At 30.2% G+C, this 22,595-nt stretch overlaps 1 protein-coding gene across 6 annotated transcripts in view; it reads right to left on the reverse strand.

The window, feature by feature from the left end:
* The window catches only part of LOC145258264 (carbohydrate sulfotransferase 1-like), a 209,328-nt gene that overhangs the window by 54,068 nt on the left and 132,665 nt on the right, over positions 1-22,595 (reverse strand). For 3 of the 6 annotated variants that reach the window (XM_080116252.1, XM_080116246.1, XM_080116247.1), the window contains one exon: positions 5,511-7,866. The exons of 2 other annotated variants lie outside the window; for them this stretch is intronic. In XM_080116252.1, coding sequence (XP_079972378.1) covers positions 7,029-7,866 — 838 coding nt within the window. In that variant the 3' untranslated portion in view covers positions 5,511-7,028. Of the gene's footprint in view, positions 1-5,510; positions 7,867-19,074; positions 21,330-22,595 lie in introns of those variants that run through there. One more of the 6 variants, XM_080116249.1, reaches the window with a different exon arrangement.

Below are 22,595 nucleotides of genomic sequence, written 5' to 3' on the forward strand. Positions count from 1 at the left end.
TTATGGAGACACTTGAAATTCTTAAGAACGTGAAATTCTTTCTTGGAAACTGTGAAATTATTGCAAAACGTGAAATTAATGAAGAAAATTTTCATTTTTGGAAAATGTAAATTGGAAACTGAAATTTTTGAGAAAACTAGAAATTCTTAAAAAAAAATTGGTATTCTTGTAAAACATGGTATTCTTAAAATACTTGAGAATAAGAGTTAATGAGTGTACGGTAGTCAATGGGACAATATCGTAGTAATTGTTAAGGGGAACTTATTCACGGTGAACTTCAAGGCGATCATATTGTAGTCAGTTGGAAAGCAGGAAAACGAAACAGAGTTCCACAGGTGTGCAGTTCATGGAATCTATATTTAGATTTAGGCTCAGATAAAGTGAGAGAAAGTATAGATAGTGGTTTCACCTAGATGTGAAAGTTTGGCGATGGTGGACCATAGATTGGAGCTCAAAGAGCTCTTGCTATGGAAATAAAGATAAAGTGGTGACAGGCTCGCAACGTCTCTTCTGTGGGCAAAAGGTTGCAAGAAAGAGAAAAGGGCATCCCCACTAGGCTACGAAGTTTATTTTGAACACTGTGAAGGCAGGATAGGCTGCTTCTAGCAACTCGTATCCAAATTTGGCAAGAGTACTTCATTCTTGAACGTACTTGGTTCGTATGCAAGAAGAGAATTGCATCAGCAGTGAGATATCTACTGGAGCGGTAGAATGATCCCACCATTTTTCCTAGCGACCGTGGCAACGGATTTGATGTACGTGTTTCATTTCAGATCAAAGGTAAAGGTTAGGCACAGAAACTTGTCAAAACATGGAGCCTTCCCAAGATAAAAGTCAGTCATTCCAACTGATGCCATGAAAAAACAATAACGCAGAGACAAGCTCACAACGTCTCTTCTGTGAGAAAGAGGTTGCAAGGAAGAGAAAAGGGTATCCTCCACTGGGCTACGAAGTCTATTTTGAACTCTGTCAAGGTAGGATAATGTCTTTCTAGCAGCTCCTGTCCAGATGTGGCAACAGTACTCCATCCTTGGATGTACCTTGCTTTTATATCGATAGAGAATCGCATCAGCAGTGAGATATCTACTGGAGCGGTAGAAAAATCCCACTATTTTTCCTGCAACCTTGGCAACAGATTTGATGTACGTGTTCAATTTCAGATGAGAAGTAAAGGTCAGGCCCAGAAGCTTGTCAACACATGGAGCCTCCCCAAAATGAGAGCCATTCATTTCAATTGATGCTAGATGGAGATTATAGCATTGATGATGTAAATGTAGAAGCTTGGTTTTAGATGCATTAAAAGTAACCAGCAACTTTTTCCCCCATTGCACCACGTGCTCAAGATCAGAGGAGAGAGAATCAGAGAGAGCTTAATCGTTTACGACCTTTGAAGTATTGCCATAAATGCTAGTGTCGTTAGCATAAATTTCTACGAATGATCTTAGGATGTGATTTGGGAGATCATTGATGCAGATCAGGAATTACGGACTCCAGCAGTAATACTATGAGCTTCTGGTTTTTGTCCATCAACCATTACTCTTATAAACCTATCAGAGAGAAATAATTTCATTATTGAAAAGACATTTTCAGCTATATCGTAGCTGGATATTTTGTATGCCATACCATATCAAAGGCCTTTGATATGTAAAGAGCAATTGCGCTAAATGGGAAGCCCCCATCGAGATATTCGGTAATCATATGCGATACAACTGTTAGCATATCTAGTGTAGATCTAGTAGAACGAAAACCATATTGTATGTCATTGAGGACGTTATTATAACTGAGATATTTGACTACTTCTTAATTTAACACAGCAACTTACTCATGATGCACAGGAGACTGATTGGTCATTATTGAGAGGGAGATGACCTATGGCCTGAATTTTAAAATACGGAACATACTGATGAGGTTTTCCAGTTTGTTTGGAAGCAATTCTCTTTAAGACAACGCTTAAACAGCTTTGTAAGGATAGGAGCTAGTTTTGGTTTAAGATTTTAGAGCACTATAATTGGAATGCCGACGGGGCTATTTGCTTTGATTGGAATCGAGGTTTTTGACAACATCATGTACAGATGTATGTCACATAGCATGTTTTGAGACACAGGAGAAAATTGGCGGCCCTGATCACATAGGTAGAATTACCTTTGGCAAAGAGTTTAGCTTTGTCCGATGCTGACAAGATTACCTATATTCATTGATGATGAGATAAAAAAAAACACGCTTCTATTCAGGACCTTTGTTATTTGCCAAAACTGGTAGGAATCCAGCCGCTGCTCAGTTACTTCGGACTAGACGGACTTGGCATACAACTCTCTCGCGTTCTTTATTACTTTTTTACAGTGGTTGCTGGTAGTCCTGAAAGCGATTTTAGTCGCAGTACATCTATTACATTGAATTGGAAGCAATGGAAATAGTGATTCAAATTCTTGGTAAACGGGAATTTTTTTTTAATTTAATACTTAAAAACGTAAAATTTCTTAAAACCGTTATTCTTGTAAAAACATGAAATTATTAAAAACCTGAACTTCGTAAGAATACGAAATTATTGAAAAACGTTTAATAAATGAAAAACTTGACCTTATTGAAATACTTTATATTCTTGTAAACTTGGATATTTTAAAAATGTACCTTCTTAAAAAAGGTAATTTTTTTTAAAAAAACGTTAAAATCCTGAAAAATAGAAACGTCCACGAAAAGGGGTTTGATGTAGGAAGCCAATAGAATGGATGTATACACATATAGTTAAAGCTATAAAAACATAATTAATAAGTACTTCATATGTAATTTATATGACTATTTTACGCATCTTTATGTCAATATGAAATGGGTTCTGTTTTTATTATGCGCTTTTTGTTTTCATTCAAACTGACCACTTTATTTAATCATTACATTAATAAAAGGTTAATAAAAAATATATATCATCTTAGAAGTGGTTAATATTGATGAAATGAGAAATTCTTATTTGATTCAAAATATTTTATTTTACAACATCAGTGTCTTTATTTTACTTGATATAGATACACACACACACATACATATATATATACATATATATATTATATATTTGTATTAAATTCAGATGGATTTTTTATATGTTTATTCTCAATGTGAAACAAATTTCGAAAAAATACGGAAGGCAGTAAATTGACCGTGAACGAATTTAATTTACACATGATTTACTCATTTGCTATGTTAAAGTTTCCATTTATTCTGAGTTGGTCTTCCATAGTGAAATATACATGGTATTTTATCTTTTATTTTAAAATTTTATTTATGTTCAGTCTTAAATATTTGTAAATCATTATTGAAAAATGTTACATTTTCATCCAATATTTTGCTAAATATAACTTGTGTTCAATTATCGGACTGACTATTGATCGGAAAATTAACATCGTAGAATTTTATAGAATATCGACAAGTTATTGCATTATACATTTAATGAAACATTAGAACGTTTGATGAATTGGGTGAGATCTATGAATTGGACGTAACTTATGAAATGGGCGTGACTTATGAATTTCTCATCTCTAAAATTACTTGTTTTATTCTAAGTTTCTTAAAACATGAGTTTTTGAATAAAATAAAAACAATGGCAACCTAAAAGAAATTTCGATTTCGATCTGAGCGAATATCTAAATTGCCAGTAGCAATTGTTGTTTAACAAAACCTTTTCATTCTTCTCCGTGTTTGCAAAAGATTGCTAACGTTGTCTCCCAACTCATCGCTGCAAAATACGGTTGCATTTGATAAATACATTTTAATATTTGTCGATTCATCTTTCTATCATGTTCTCTTCATCCGTAGGTCGTCACACTTTAATGTGAAAGTACATTTTCATAACTAAATGCGTAAATTAAATAAACAGATATTTTCGGCAGAGCCATTCGTGTTTAACTGTGACATTTTTGTGAGATTTTTGTTTTTTACATAAATTCGCCTTTCTAGTTACAGATTTCATATTAAAGTAAAAATCGTGTAATTCTGTTGCCTACAATTATAAAGTATATACTTATCTTTATGTGGAAATTTTTAAATGGTTTTTTTTTTCTCTCGCAATTCTACTTATGTGTTATCGGTTCTGTAATTACATTTCATTCTAGGTCAGTCACATTTCATACTGACCTTAACGTTTTCTATTAACCTATGATCCTCATGGTCATCCGCTTTCCACCTTAACGGCTCAATATTGTTGCTAATGCATAAACATTGCATTAGCAACAAACATGGGTACAATTGTGGAGGATTCCATTAAATCAAAGTGCCATTGTATCAGGATAGCGAACAAAGTAAAGTAGGTTCAAAAGTTAATGTTAAGATGTTAACTGAAAAGGTATTGTCAAGATGAATAAAACCTACAACTTTGTATTCTGAATGAATTGTTCCAACACCAGATTCTGTGATCACACCAACCTAAGCAGTTTTAAAATCTACTATTTTGATTTTTTGTTAAATATTTTTAATTTTTTTTTATTTCAAGGTCATTTTAATACGCATCTAACTGTTAAATTTTAAAGTAAATAAATGTATAAAGCGGCATTTGTTTTGTTAATTCAAAGAATATTTAATTTACATTTTTTACAGGAGAAAAAGAAAATTTATTAATTTTAAAATAGTTAATTGTTGCCAAATTCAATAGTTCTATGTTCTCCTCTGATATTTTTATATTCATTTTTTTATTAAAAGAACGTTCAGTTAACAATGACAATTACTTTAAGAAAGTAGAACGGGACTAATTACACTTTTTACTCAGAATTTAAAGTAAATAACAATATTGCAAAAGAAAACCAGTAGTCAAACCAAAATAGCAAAACGAAACGAAATATAAAAACACCATCCCGATAATGTCGATTGGAAACAGTTTAGAATTATTCGATATTATAATATATTATATGTTTGCCCATCGTATCCATTTCGATTTCTGAGTGTTGTTATATGCCTGCTTTTAGTTAGTAGAAGGTTAGTATTTTAGCAATGGATCTGATACTTCTTTCGGTAAAATTTCTGAGTTGTATTTTCTTAATGAAGACTAATATTCGTATCATCAGTCCAGAAAGTATGGATATCAAAAAAGTTCAAATTTACATGTCTTCAACCCAAAAGCTTTATCACATACATTAGCATTTTAAACTCATACAAATAGTCGATTTGAATCATTCAATGGCGTTTAAGAAGACGGTGAAAATGTTTTCGAGTCAAAGACTGAAGGATAGATAGTTTAACCAAATCTGAAACGTGCGTGTTATTAACTAAATCTGAAAATGAATGATTATGGTCTTTAGTTTGAAGAATATTTTTAACAAATTAATTGTTTATTTTACGCAGCATCCAACTTTCGTCTCAACTTCATCTTTATAAAAATCAAATTTTAGAACCACTTCCCTCGTGTGTATTTCTCATGTCAACGCAAATTACACATGTAATTATTAGTTTATTTATTTACTAATATTCAATTTATTAAAATCAAACATGCAATAGCGTAAGTTAAAACCAAAATTAATGCAGAAATTAAATTCATCAGGAGTCATTTTATTTATCCGTAAAGAAAACATCAATTTAAGCTATTATTAATAATTGAAATGACAGGATGAATAATTCGTAGCCCTTTCAAATTTCAAAGCTTTGTCCGATCTTGTCGGGACTTAATATATTTTTTAATATTTATTAATTAATAAATGATTGTTGATATGAAATAGTTATTTTATTTGTCAAAAATATGTATATATTATTTTTAATGAATTGACTATTTAACACATTTATTTCAAGAAGGAAATACATATTATTATGCCAATAGTCGAACCTCAGTTAACCACTTTATGAAGAAATGACAATGCTAATGATTTTTGTTAATTTTTTGTCCTAGAACTAGTTGTTTTATATCTCATGTCAATTGACTTAATGTATTGTCTGGAGCTATTGAGATTTAAATTGGTTGTATTGAGTTTCTACATTAGGTATGAAAACTTCTTTTTTGTTGTTTTGACATAAACAATGATAATGTAAATAACTTCAAATCTATTCTGAAAAGAAAAAGTACACAAAATGTATTTTTGTAAAGGTGGTCATATTAGAAACATCTAACACATATTACAAATATCAAAGATACAAATTTAGTTAAACTATTGTCCATCAATTTTGCAAATCGTTATGAAGTTTAACTTTTGTCATGAAAAAATAGGAATAAATTCTATTTTTCTTATTTTGTTTATTTATTAAACTTGTGGATTCAAAGTACAAAAACAACTAGTTGAAATCAATTCAGTTTCATTTAATTTTTACATTTATTTAAATTTTTAATTTGTATTTATTTTGTAAACTTAAGTTTTAATATTAAATTCAAGAAAAAATTTTGCTTCGATTTGTTTAATTCGGTTAAATCTCTATAGATGTAATTACTTCAATCAAATTGGTCAATTATAAAATAGCATTTTCATACGTTTTGCAGAATTGTGTATTTAATTATTTTCAAATAATTTCTATTGAGTAATTTACCTTTTCAATTATATAACTTTTTAAAATGTAATTATATAAACATTATTATTTCTATTTTCAAGTTGATTTTCTAGCGAAAATGATCACGTGATCACTATTTTTATTGATAGTAGCGTTGCCTTTACTTATTTTCATTTTGTGAAACTGGCAGGTTTTTTCATTCATTTTTTTTTTCACAGAAAAATGTATTATAGTGTCTACAATTTAAATTATATTACATTTTTAACCATAGTTTATGATTTTCTGTCAAGTGATATAGATTTTATATCAGTAAATATTTTTTATGGTGTAATAATATTACTTTTTCATATATGAACCAAATGAGTATATTATAATAACAATGAAATTTATACTGTGCAGTTTTTAACAATTCACAACTAATACCAACAGTTAAACATCAAAGCATCTATGATAAATGATACTAGAGCTATCGGGTCTTGTTTGCTACAGATATTCCTGGATAATAGCTGATGTCCCTGATGTAATTAATTGTCAACAATGTTATGTTTATTATAATGAGAATTTTTTAAATATTTTCATTAATGTTCTCCATTTTCAATTTCTTCAATTCTGTCAACTAAATTTGACTTGATAAATGGAGCATCGTCTCTGAAATGAACGATGTTTGGGTCTTTCATATTTTCGGGGTTCATTACATCGAAATAACCAGACACATTATACAAATCATAACATTGAGAATCGATAGATTCGACATCTTTAAATTTCAGCTGTTGTCGCCACTTGTTGCTTACAACAAGTGAATTTCGATTATATACTGAGAATGGCCCACCCGACGAAATATTCGCAAGCATGTTTTTTGTAATCCACTTCATAACTGTGTCCGTTCTGGGCACTCCAATGAAATCAAAAAGTTTCTTGGTCACTCCCATCGGATTCTTAGCTAAAGATTCAAAGAACAAAGTTGCTGTTTGCTTCGGATATAATTCAAAAGTCTTTTCAAATGTAATGATATTTCTTCGCATTAAATTGCAAACAAAGTTGGCCCTTTCCTTGGCGTCAAATCTAAAGCGTATTTGTTTTAGTGAGTTGATAATTGCTCTGGGATCTCTCAACAAGTGAATGACCTTTATGTCAGGTATCTTTTTCAGAATGTTAACAACTTCAAAAGCTCTAAGTCGGATAACTTTGGCAATGCGAAGACGACTTGTATCGCAGACGTTCTGAATAATATGTAAGCATTCGTCGACTTTGTGAATTTTCTTACCGACACATTTGTAAAATGGCAAGAACCGATGATCGCTTGCATGGCCACGGTCAAGGAAAATGTCTTTGTATGTTGATCGGAACTTACAGGAGAGAAGATCCTCAAATAGTTTGGTCCGACGTTCACCATTCCCGCCTTTGGAAACAATTTTTCTAACACAAATCAAAAATACAAAAAAGAAAATTAATTGCGAATAACGATTAAATGCATGTTTTCAATTCGCAAAGCATTCTGTTCTGGGATATTATTTGACCACCACCATCCTCCCTCTTCTGTCTTCTATGTATCCCTCTTTGTCGGCATCTCCATTCTTTTATCTCAATAAAATACTGCTTGTAGAAAGAATAACCACTGCGGTAGTCTTTAAAAAATAAGTACGAAATATGAAAAATACATTTGCTGCCTTTGAACAGCGATTCAGCCGCAGTGTCTGTTCTCGGTCAGAGTAGGAAAGGTCCTTCTTGACTGGAGCAATTTTTATTTTTATCCTATGCAGAGTTTATATACCTTATAGCAAACTGACCTTGTGTCTTACTTAACTTTCGTGGGGTGGCAAGTAAATAGAAACTTCATTTAATCACATCGTATTAGACTTCAAATCTAGTTAAATATACAGAAGAGATAATCTCGTTAGATTTGATATTGCAACAAATATTATGGCAGTAATTAATTCTATAGGGTGGTGCAAAAGTAGGTACAGTATTGAAATTATTGACATTTTATTGAACTGAAAGCTACATATCTTAAAGTAAAATTACAGTTAAATTGGCAATTTAAATTACAGTTAAATTGACAATTTAACCATGTCCTGTAAATTGACTGACGAACAGCGAAAATGGATATTAAAACAATACTGGAAGACAGAAAATAGTGAACGCGTAAGAGAACAGTGAGTCAAAACTTTGCAACACCTCCCCCAACAAGGCTCACGGTTTATCCACTGCGTGACAAATTTGAACAGACAAGGAGTATCCACAATGCACCGAGAAGTGGTCGACCAATTACTGTGACCACACAAGAAAATGAATTCAAAGTTGCTCAGAGCCCACAGAAATCGAAATACAGAGCCTCATCTGAACTTGGTATTGAGCGTAGATCATTGGGGCGCCTGATGAATCGTGCCGGTCTAAAGATGTACACGCCTCGATTGATACATGGTTTATTGGAAGATGACTCGGATCGTCGTTTACAATTTTCTGAAAACATCTTGAGTGAGGAACTTGAAGGTAACGGTATTCTAAATAAAATTGTATGGTCTGACGAAGCAAACTTTAAATTATCAGGTGCCGTTAATCGACACAATTGCGTTTATTATGCAACCGAAAACCCTCGCATCACTATTAAAAAACAACTCAATCAACCCGGGGTCACAGTATGGGCCGGGCTTTCTTGCAAAGGTGTTGTTGGCCCCATTATTCTTCACACAAGCATTGATCAAACTGTGTACTTAAACATGTTGCAGCATACAATAATACCCCAAGTACGTGAACAATACCAAAATGATGACTTTTATTTTCAACAAGACGGGGCCCCACCTCATTTTGCACTCACTGTGCGAGCACAACTTGACTTAAAATTTCCCAGCAGATGGATTGGACGCCGTGGCGCCATCGACTGGCCACCACGCTCGCCAGATTTAACTCCTATGGATTTCTTTTTTTGGAGCACAGTAAAAGATAAGGTTTTTGAACGCAAGCCTCGCACTGTCGAAAACATGATTCAGTTCATTTTGGAAGCTTGTCAGGAAATTGATGCTGATAAAGATCTTTGTTCTAGAGTGTGCATGAGTGTTCGTTCTCGATTAGAGGAATGTGTTAACGCTGACGGTAAGCAATTTGAATACCTGCGGAAATAGGGCTTCCTATTACATGTGTTTCTTATTAACGTGCGAATTATTACTTGTTTATGCAACATATGTTTGTCTGTATAATAAATGCCTTAAACTTTAAACGTTTTTTCTTTTTTTGACCACTGTATACCTACTTTTGCATCCCCCTGTATATAAAGTTGGGAATGTGCATATATGTGTATATGTGTGTATGTATATATGTACACATATATTTATGTGCAAGGTAATCTTCTAAACTAATTATAGGATCATTATTAATTTCGAAAAAGGGTGAGAATATATAAAGTTTTTAAGTTTTTTATGAACCGATCATTCTAATATAAAAAAGAATAATTCATTAAAAATTTAGATATCCACTCCCTAAATGGTAAAATTGACATAAATAATCTATGTTAATCTTGTTTTTATATTGTTATCTTTTAGAACTTTTATTTTAAAAGTAAGAATGATCCGTTAATTAATTTAAGAGAGTACGTCACAGACACACACACACACACGTATATATATATATATGTATATATATATATGCTTAACTTTATAAATATAACTATGTACTCGCAACTACTACATCTACTAAAATTTAAACATATTTATGATAGAACATTTTGTTACTTAATAATCGGATCCTCATGCACATAGGTCAACGAGATAAAGAAATCAATAAATCGTTTAGATCGTGCGGTAAGATAGAATCTACTAGAACGAGGATGTAAACAGAAACTCCTCCCATCCAATATGGCATTAATTTTCTCGTTATGTCGCTTGTTTCGGCCAGAATCTTTAATCGAAGTGATGCCAAAAAATTAATTAACAATTTAAAATAAAGGCTCTGACACGTTTTATATTATCAAATTTGCACACAGCTCGACATTGCTCGGGGATGCTTCGATGGTATCATTATTATTCACATTTTTAATTTCTATAATTTTTAATTTTGAAATAATCAATAAAGTTAGTTAAACTATAACGTTTTCTTCACTCGTAATATTTGAATTCTTCGGGCTACTATTTTCATCTTGTGTATTATTTCACAACGTTTCGGTTGATGTAATCTCCAATCTTCTTTAAGTGTATCTTGTCAAACTCGAGAATCTTATTGTCGAGCTCGGGAATCTCCACGGAATTTCGAAAGGAACCCTTTATTTAATCAACTAGGAAAGAATGCTCTTGTTCCATCAGCCATGACTGGATAAAGGTTCTAAGTAATTGGAAGTTGTATTTCAAGCGTAACTCGCACTGAACAGTGTCACTTCCAAATGAATTTTACTAAATAATTTATCAACTAGACAACTGGTCGGCAAAGATGGAACGTTAGTATATTATTGTCATAGATTAAAAAGGGATTCCGTTTGAGATTCGCGAGTTTTGCAGAAAGCATAATAAATCCACATCTCAAAAATTCAGAAACATTACGCCATCTTCGCTGTTTGTGATATAGAAAACTAATAATAAGCAAAACATTATATTACTTTGAAAGCTTTATTAGTGTTTGATATAGGTATAGAGTTTGGCGTTAAATAGTATCGTCAGGCAAAGAGAAAGACCAGCAGATTGTTAGAGACAAAAAGGGTCAAAAGGCTAATAGTATTTGAACATAAATCAAGCATGTGGAGAAACAATTTAGGCTTATTTTCTGATATTACGCATCATTATTTGTCACCGTAATCAGTGAAGGATAAATCATTTCGACCGAACCAATTGTTAATTTGTTTCATTGTAAAGTATCCATTTTGGAGAAGACTAAATTACCCAACATTAAAAATCGATCTTGCCTCTAACTGTGTCCTCAGGGAGAGGCAAGAAAATAGATTCAAATCACCAAATGCAATTTTAATGAAACATTAGAACGTTTGATTATCGACAAGTGATTGCATTATATATTTAATGAAACATTAGAACTTTGATGATCGACAAGTTATTGCATTATACATTTAATGAAACATTAGAACGTTTGATTATCGACAAGTTATTGCATTATATATTTAATGAAACATTAGGACGTTTGATGATTGACAAGTTATTGCATTATATATTTAATGAAACATTAGAACTTTGATGATCGACAAGTGATTGCATTATATATTTAATGAAACATTAGGACGTTTGATGATCGAAAAGTGATTGCATTATACATTTAATGAAACATTAGAATGTTTGATGACCGACAAGTTATTGCATTATACATTTAATGAAACATTAGGACGTTTGATGATCGACAAGTGATTGCATTATACATTTAATGAAACATTAGAACGTTTGATGATCGACAAGTTATTGCATTATATATTTAATGAAACATTAGAACGTTTGATGATCGACAAGTTATTGCATTATATATTTAATGAAACATTAGAACGTTTGATGATCGACAAGTTATTGCATTATATATTTAATGAAACATTAGAACGTTTGATGATCGACAAGTTATTGCATTATATATTTAATGAAACATTAGGACGTTTGATGATCGACAAGTTATTGCATTATATATTTAATGAAACATTAGAACGTTTGATGACCGACAAGTTATTGCATTATATATTTAATGAAACATTAGAACGTTTGATGATCGACAAGTTATTGCATTATATATTTAATGAAACATTAGATCGTTTGATGATCGACAAGTTATTGCATTATATATTTAATGAAACATTAGAACGTTTGATGATCGACAAGTTATTGCATTATACATTTAATGAAACATTAGAACGTTTAATGATCGACAAGTTATTGCATTATATATTTAATGAAACATTAGGACGTTTGATGATCGACAAGTTATTGCATTATATATTTAATGAAACATTAGAACGTTTGATGATCGACAAGTTATTGCATTATATATTTAATGAAACATTAGAACGTTTGATGATCGACAAGTGATTGCATTATATATTTAATGAAACATTAGATCGTTTGATGATCGACAATTTATTGCATTATATATTTAATGAAACATTAGATCGTTTGATGATAGACAAGTTATTGCATTATATATTTAATGAAACATTAGGACGTTTGATGATCGACAAGTTATTGCATTATACATTTAATGAAACATTAGAACGTTTGATGATCGACAAGTTATTGCATTATACATTTAATGAAACATTATAACGTTTGATGATCGACAAGTTATTGCATTATATATTTAATGAAACATTAGAACGTTTGATGATCGACAAGTTATTGCATTATATATTTAATGAAACATTAGAACGTTTGATGATCGACAAGTTATTGCATTATATATTTAATGAAACATTAGAACGTTTGATGATCGACAAGTTATTGCATTATATATTTAATGAAACATTAGAACGTTTGATGATCGACAAGTTATTGCATTATATATTTAATGAAACATTAGGACGTTTGATGATCGACAAGTGATTGCATTATACATTTAATGAAACATTAGGACGTTTGATGATCGACAAGTGATTGCATTATACATTTAATGAAACATTAGGACGTTTGATGATCGACAAGTTATTGCATTATACATTTAATGAAACATTAGGACGTTTGATGATCGACAAGTTATTGCATTATATATTTAATGAAACATTAGAACGTTTGATGATCGACAAGTTATTGCATTATATATTTAATGAAACATTAGAACGTTTGATGATCGACAAGTGATTGCATTATATATTTAATCAAACATTAGGACGTTTGATGATCGACAAGTTATTGCATTATACATTTAATGAAACATTAGAACGTATGATGATCGACAAGTTATTGCATTATATATTTAATGAAACATTAGAACGTTTGATGATCGACAAGTTATTGCATTATATATTTAATGAAACATTAGGACGTTTAATGATCGACAATTTATTGCATTATGTATTTAATGAAACATTAGAACGTTTGATGATCGACAAGTTATTGCATTATATATTTAATGAAACATTAGGACGTTTGATGATCGACAAGTTACTGCATTATACATTTAATGAAACATTATAACGTTTGATGACCGACAAGTTAGTGAAGCAGACATTAAATGAAACATTAGAACGTTTAATGATCGACAAGCTGTTACTTTATACATTTAATGAAACATTGAAACATTTAATGACGGACAAGCTATTGCATTATTCATTTAATGTAATATTAAAACGTTTAATGATCGAACAGTTATTACATTATACATCTAATAAACAATTAGAAAGTATGATGATCGACAAGCTGTTGCATTATGCATCTAATAAAACATTAAAACGTTTTATGACTGACTAATTATTGCATTATTACATCCAATGAAATATTAGAACGTTTGAGGATCGACAAGCTATAGAATTATACATTTATTGAAACATGAGAAAGTTTGATGATCGAGAAGCTATTGCATTATACATTTAATGAAACATTAGAACATTTATTCAACTGACAAATTATTCCATTATACATTTAATGAAACATTAGAACGTTTTTAGATCGAAAACTATTGCATTATACATTTATTAAACCATTAAATATTTGATGATCGACATACTATGGCATTATACATGTAATGAAACATCAGAAAGTTTGACGATCGACAAGCTATTGCATTTTACCTATAATTTAACATTAGAACGTTTGATTATACATTTAATCAAACACTAGATCGTTTGATGATCAACAAGCTATTGCATTATTGATCTAAAGATACATTAGAACGTTAGATAGTCGACAAGCTTTAACATTATAAATTAAATGAAACATTAGAACGTTTAGTGATCGACAAGCTATTGATTTTACATTCTATAAAACATTAGCACGTTTGATAATCGATAAGTTATTGCATTATACATTTAATTAAACATTAAAATGTGTGATTATCGACAAACTATTGCATAACAAATATATTAAAATATTAGAAAGTCTGATGAGGTACAAGCAATTGAATTATATATTCAATGAAAAATTAGAACCTTTGACGATGGATAAGTTATTCCATTATACATTTAGTGATACATTAGAACGTTTCATGATCTACAAGCTATTGCATTATTTACCTTATGAAACATAAGAACGTTTGATGATCGACAAGCTGTTGCATTATACATTTAATAGAACATTAGTACGTTTGATTATCCAAAAGCTATTGTATTATACATCTAATGAAACAATAAAACGTTTGATGCTATTGCTATTGCATTATACATTTAATTAAACATCAGAACGTTTGATTTTCAACAAGCTTTTACATTATTAATTTAATTAATTATGACATTATATATATTAGTTTAAACAATAGAATGTTTGATGCTTAACAAGCAGTTGCATTTTATATCTAATGAAACATTAGAACGTTTGATGATCGAAAAGCTATGGCATTATACATTAAATGAAACAATAGAACGTTTTATAATCAGCAAGGCATTGCATAATACAACTAATGAAACATTATAACGTTTTATGACCGACAAGCTATTGATTTATATATCTAATGAAACATTAAAACGGTTGATGATTCACAAACTATTGCATTATACATCTAATGAAACATTAGAACGTTTGATCATCGACCAGCTATTTCGATCATACATTTGATTAAACATTAGAATGTTTTATTACCGACAAGCTATTGCATTATACATTTAACGGAACATTAGAAAGTTTTATAATGGACAAGCTATTGTATTATACATCTGAATAAACATTAGAAGGTTTGATGATCGACAAGCTATTGCATTGTATATTTAATGAAACTTTAAAAAGTTTCTATTATGTACAAGCTTTTTCGTTATACATTCAATGAAAAATTAGAACGTTTGATGATATACAAACTATTATACATCTATATAAACATTGGAACGTTTAATGATCGACAAGCTATTGCACTTTACATCTAAATAAACATTAGAACCTTTGATTATGAATAACCCATTACATTATACATTTAATGAACCGTTAGAAAGTTTTTATGATCGACAAGATATTGTGTTAGACATTTAATGAAACATTAGAACGTTTGATGATAGAAACACTATTGCATTATACATCTAATAAAACATAAGAACGTTTGACTATCGACAAGCTAATGCATTATACATTTAATGAAATATTAGTTTGTATGATAGAAAAGTTATTTCATTACACATTTAATGAAACATAAGAACGTTTGATTATCGACGAGCTATTTAATTTGACATCTAATGAAACATTAGATCGTTTGATGATCGACAAGCTATGCATTATACATTTAATGAAACATTAGAACATTTGATCATTGACAAGCTATGCATTATACATTTAATCAAACTAGGAACGTTTGACGATCGATAAGCTATCGCGATATACATTTTATGAAACATTAGAACGTTTCATGATGGACAAGCTACTTCATTATACATTTTATGAAACATTAGAAAGTTTGTATGATCGACACGCAATTGCATTATACATCTAATCAAAGATAAGTACGTTTGATGATCGACAAGCATTGTACATGTAATGAAACATTAGAACGTTTTATGAGTTACAAGCTATCGCATTATACATCTAATGAAACGTTAGAACGTTTGATAATGTACAAGCTATAGCATTATACACTTAACGAAATATTAGAACGTTTTATTATCGAAAAGCTATAGCATTATACATTTAATTAAACATTGGGACGTTTGATGATCCACAAACTATTACATTATACATTTAATGAAACATTAGAACGTTTGATGATCGGGTAGTTCAAATAGAATGTCTGTGTGCATCATTCACCGTTGTAAATACATGAGGATTTCTTTAATTTTTATTACTGTATAAAAATAAACCGTGTAACTAAGGTCTACTGGGCGATGGTATTCCTCTGATTTTTTTTTCAGAAAAGCCAATGCTAGATTTTCTCTACTCTATCACTATTTCCATGGAGTGTGTTTAACTGGACTCGGATCGTTAGTTTTCTTTTTTAAGCCATTATTAACAAGACGTCGTCATTCTAACACAACTGTAAAAAACACTTTTTCGTTCCTGTTGTTCAAATGGATATTCTTTCAACCACGGTGAAAGTTTTGCTTGGCGTTTCTTTTTTGTTTGTTTGTTTGTTTTTTTAACAGGCTTGATTTTAAATATATTTCACATAATTCTTTCTGCAAAACTAATATGAGGTTGTAATATCGAACATTTGAATGATCTCCTTTTATTAACAATTTTAACACGGAGACCCAACGTTGCCCAGGATAAAATGATAGGTGTAGATTTGGTGAAAAACGGACTTTTCCTTTTTTTATTAGATTTTTTCGATTATCGATTTTCTTATACTTATCGGAGGCATTCCGATACATAGCCTATCTGAGAACACTTCCAGGCACGTCAAATACATTTGCGAGAATTTTTTTTTTTTTAATCGGCCTCGCTGTTGGAAAACGAGCTCACACACAGGCACACACAAGTTGCTTTTTATATATTAGAGATTTATTTAAGGTCTATTAACAGTGGACATTTTAACTATCTCGTCTACATGAATATATGTTTAAATATATTTCAACATGAAAATTATGAATAATTAGGGCCTGCCATATAATTCGACATAAAAAAAAGCTGCCCAAATGTTTCAAATGGGCGTAACCCGTGAATCGGGGGTAACCTATGAATTGAGTGCGATCTATAAATTGTGAGTAACCTATGAATTGGACGTAACTTATGAAATGGGCGTGACTTATGAATTTCTCATCTCTAAAATTACTTGTTTTATTCTAAGTTTCTTAAAACATGAGTTTTTGAATAAAATAAAAACAATGGCAACCTAAAAAAAATTTCGATTTCGATCTGAGCGAATATCTAAATTGCCAGTAGCAATTGTTGTTTAACAAAAACTTTTCATTCTTCTCCGTGTTTGCAAAAGATTGCTAACGTTGTCTCCCAACTCATCGCTGCAAAATACGGTTGCATTTGATAAATACATTTTAATATTTGTCGATTCATCTTTCTATCATGTTCTCTTCATCCGTAGGTCGTCACACTTTAATGTGAAAGTACATTTTCATAACTAAACGCGTAAATTAAATAAACGCATATTTTCGGCAGAGCCATTCGTGTTTAACTGTGACATTTTTGTGGCATTTTTGTTCTTTACATAAATTCGCCTTTCTAGTTACAGATTTCATATTAAAGTAAAAATCGTGTAATTCTGTTGCCTACAATTATAAAGTATATACTTATCTTTATGTGGAAATTTTTCAATGGCTTTTGTTTTCTCTCGCAATTCTACTTATGTGTTATCGGTTCTGTAATTACATTTCATTCTAGGTCAGTCACATTTCATACTGACCTTAACGTTTTCTATTAACCTATGATCCTCATGGTCATCCGCTTTCCACCTTAACGGCTCAATATTGTTGCTAATGCATAAACATTGCATTAGCAACAAACATGGGTACAATTGTGGAGGATTCCATTAAATCAAAGTGCCATTGTATTAGGATAGCGAACAAAGTAAAGTAGGTTCAAAAGTTAATGTTAAGATGTTAACTGAAAAGTAAATGGTATTGTCAAGATGAATAAAACCTACAACTTTGTATTCTGAATGAATTGTTCCAACACCAGATTCTGTGATCACACCAACCTAAGCAGTTTTAAAATCTACTATTTTGATTTTTTGTTAAATATTTTTAATTTTTTTTTATTTCAAGGTCATTTTAATACGCATCTAACTGTTACATTTTTAAGTAAATAAATGTATAAAGCGGCATTCGTTTTGTTAATTCAAAGAATATTTAGTTAAACTTTTTTTACATGAGAATAAGAAAATTTATTAATTTTAAAATAATTAATTGTTGCAAAATTCAATAGTTCTATGTTCTCCTCTGATATTTTTATATTCATTTTTTTATTAAAAGAACGTTCAGTTAACAATGACAATTACTTTAAGAAAGTAGAACGGGACTAATTACACTTTTTACTCAGAATTTAAAGTAAATAACAATATTGCAAAAGAAAACCAGTAGTCAAACCAAAATAGCAAAACGAAACGAAATATAAAAACACCATCCCGATAATGTCGATTGGAAACAGTTTAGAATTATTCGATATTTAAATATATTATATGTTTGCTCATCGTACCCATTTCTATTTCTGAGTGTTGTTATATGCCTGCTTTTAGTTAGTAGAGGGTTAGTATTTTAGCAATGGATCTGATATTTCTTTCGGTAAAATTTCTGATTTGTATTTTTTTAATGAAGACTAATATTCGTATCATCAGTCCAAGAAGTATGGATATCAAAAAGTTCATCCAACTTTCGTCTCAACTTCATCTTTATAAAAATCAAATTTTAGAACCACTTCCCTCGTGTGTATTTCTCATGTCAACGCAAATTACACATGTAATTATTAGTTTATTTATTTACTAATATTCAATTTATTAAAATCAAACATGCAATAGCGTAAGTTAAAACCAAAATTAATGCAGAAATTAAATTCATCAGGAGTCATTCTATTTATCCGTAAAGAAAACATCAATTTAAGCTATTATTAATAATTGAAATGACAGTAGCCCTTTCAAATTTCAAAGCTTTGTCCGATCTTGTCGGGACTTAATATATTTTTTAATATTTATTAATTAATAAATGATTGTTGATATGAAATAGTTATTTTATTTGTAAAAAATATGTATACATTATTTGAAATGAATCGACGATTTAACTCATTTATTTCAAGAAGGAAATACATATTATTATGCCAATAGTCGAACCTCAGTTAACCACTTTATGAAGAAATGACAATGCTAATGATTTTTGTTAATTTTTGTCCTATAACTAGTTGTTTTATATCTCATGTCAATTGACTTAATGTATTGTCTGGAGCTATTGAGATTTAAATTGGTTGTATTGAGTTTCTACAATAGGTATGAAAATTTCTTTTTTGTTGTTTTGACATAAACAATGATAATGTAAATAACTTCAAATCTATTCTGAAAAGAAAAAGTACACAAAATTTATTTTTGTAAAGGTGGTCATATTAGAAACATCTAACACATATTACAAATATCAAAGATACAAATTTAGTTAAACTATTGTCCATCAATTTTGCAAATCGTTATGAAGTTTAACTTTTGTCATGAAAAAATAGGAATGAATTCTATTTTTCTTATTTTGTTTATTTATTAAACTTGTGGATTCAAAGTACAAAAACAACTAGTTGAAATCAATTCAGTTTCATTTAATTTTTACATTTATTTAAATTTTTAATTTGTATTTATTTTGTAAACTTAAGTTTTAATATTAAATTCAAGAAAAATTTTTGCTTCGATTTGTTTAATTCGGTTAAATCTCTATAGATGTAATTAATTCAATCAAATTGGTCAATTGTAAAATAGCATTTTCATACGTTTTGCAGAATTGTGTATTTAATTATTTTCAAATAATTTCTATTGAGTAATTTACCTTTTCAATTATATAACTTTTTAAAATGTAATTATATAAACATTATTATTTCTATTTTCAAATTGATTTTCTAGCGAAAATGATCACGTGATCTCTATTTTTATTGATAGTAACGTTGCCTTCACTTATTTTCACTTTGTGAAACTGGCAGGTTTTTTTATTCATTTTTTTTTTCACAGAAAAATGTATTATAGTGTCTACAATTTAAATTATATTACGTTTTTAACCGTAGTTTATGATTTCCTGTCAAGTGATATAGATTTTATATCAGTAAATATTTTTTATGGTGTAATAATATTACTTTTTCATATATGAACCAAATGAGTATATTATAATAACAATGAAATTTATATTGTGCAGTTTTTAACAATTCACAACTAATACCAACAGTTAAACATCAAAGCATCTATGATAACTGATACTAGAGCTATCGGATCTTGTTTGCTTACAGATATTCCTGGATAATAGCTGATGTCCCTGATGTAATTAATTGTCAACAATGTTATGTTTATTATAATGAGAATTTTTTAAATATTTTCATTAATGTTCTCCATTTTCAATTTCTTCAATTCTGTCAACTAAATTTGAATTGATGAATGGAGCATCGTCTCTGAAATGAACGATGTTTGGGTCTTCCATATTTTCGGGGTTCATTACATCGAAATAACCAGACACATTATACAAATCATAACATTGAGAATCGATAGATTCGACATCTTTAAATTCCAGCTGTTGTCGCCACTTATTGCTTACAACAAGTGAATTTCGATTGGATACTGAGTATGTCCCAGCCGACGAAATGTTCGCTAGCATGTTTTTTGTAATCCACTTCATAATTGTGTCCGTTCTGGGCACTCCGATAAAATCAAAAAGTTTCTTGGTCACTCCCATCGGATTCTTAGCTAAAGATTCAAAGAACAAAGTTGCTGTTTGCTTCGGATATAATTCAAAAGTCTTTTCAAATGTGATGATATTTTTTCGCATTAAATTGCAAACAGATTTGGCCCTTTCCTCGACGCTAAATCTAACGCGCATTTGTTTTAGTGAGTTGATAATTGCTCTGGGATCTCTCAACAAGTGAATGACCTTTATGTCAGGTATCTTTTTCAGAATGTTAACAACTTCAAAAGCTCTAAGTCGGATAACTTTGGCAATGCGAAGACGACTTGTATCGCAGACGTTCTGAATAATATGTAAGCATTTGTCGACTTTGTGAATTTCCTTACCGACACATTTGTAAAATGGCAAGAACCGATCATCGCTTGTACGGGCACGGTCAAACAAAACGTCTTTGTATGTTGATCGGAACTTACAGGAGAGAAGATCCTCAAATAGTTTGGTCCGAAGTTCACCATCCCCGCCTTTGGAAACAATTTTTCTAACACAAATCAAAAATACAAAAAAGAAAATTAATTGCGAATAACGATTAAATGCATGTTTTCAATTCGCAAAGCGCTCTGTTTTGGGATATTATTTGACCACCACCATCCTCCCTCTTCTGTCTTCTATGTATATCCCTTTTTGTCGGCATCTCCATTCTTTTATCTCAATAAAATACTGCTTGTAGAAAGAATAACCACTGCGGTAGTCTTTAAAAAATAAGTACGAAATATGAAAAATACATTTGTAGCCTTTGAACAGCGATTCAGCCGCAGTGTCTGTTCTCGGTCAGAGTAGGAAAGGTCCTTCTTGACTGGAGCAATTTTTATTTTTATCCTATGCAGAGTTTATATACCTTATAGCAAACTGACCTTGTGTCTTACTTAACTTTCGTGGGGTGTCAAGTAAATAGAAACTTCATTTAATCACATCGTATTAGACTTCAAATCTAGTTAAGTTTACAGAAGAGATAATCTCGTTAGGTTTAATATTGCAACAAATATTATAACAGCAATTAATTCTATATGTTTATATGTGTTCTTAATATATGTATATAAAGTTGGGAATGTGCATATGTGTGTATATGTGTGTGTATGTATATATTACGCGTATATTTATGTGCAAGGTAATCTTCTAAACTAATTATCGGATCATTATAAATTTCGAAAAAGGGTGAGAATATATATAGTGTTTTTTAAGTTTTTTATGAACCGATCATTTTAATATAAAAAAGAATAATTCATTAAAAATTTAGATATCCTCTCCCTAAATGGTAAAATTGACATAATAAATAATCTGTCTATGTTAATCTTGTAGAATTTTTATTTTAAATGTAAGAATGATCCGTTCATTAAGTTAAGAGAGTACGTCACACACTCTCACACACACATCTATATATATATATATATATATATATATATATATATGCTTAACTTTATAAATATAATTATGTACTCTCACAACTACTACATCTACTAAAATATAAAAAATATTTGTTACTTAATAATCGAATTCTCATGAACATAGGTCAACGAGATAAAGAAATCAATAAATCGTTTAGATCGTGCGGTGAGATAGAATCTACTAGAACGAGGATGTAAACAGAAACTCCACCCATCCAATAGGGCATTAATTTTCTCGTTATGTCGCTTGTTTCGCCAGAATCTTTAATCGAAGTGATGCCAAAAAATTAATTTACAATTAAAAAAAAGGCTCTGACACGTTTTATATTATCAAATTTGCACACAGCTCGACATTACTCGGG

This window comes from Euprymna scolopes, chromosome 33 (assembly GCF_053919585.1).
Source record: "Euprymna scolopes isolate OS-2025 chromosome 33, ASM5391958v1, whole genome shotgun sequence".
NCBI lineage: Eukaryota > Metazoa > Mollusca > Cephalopoda > Sepiida > Sepiolidae > Euprymna > Euprymna scolopes.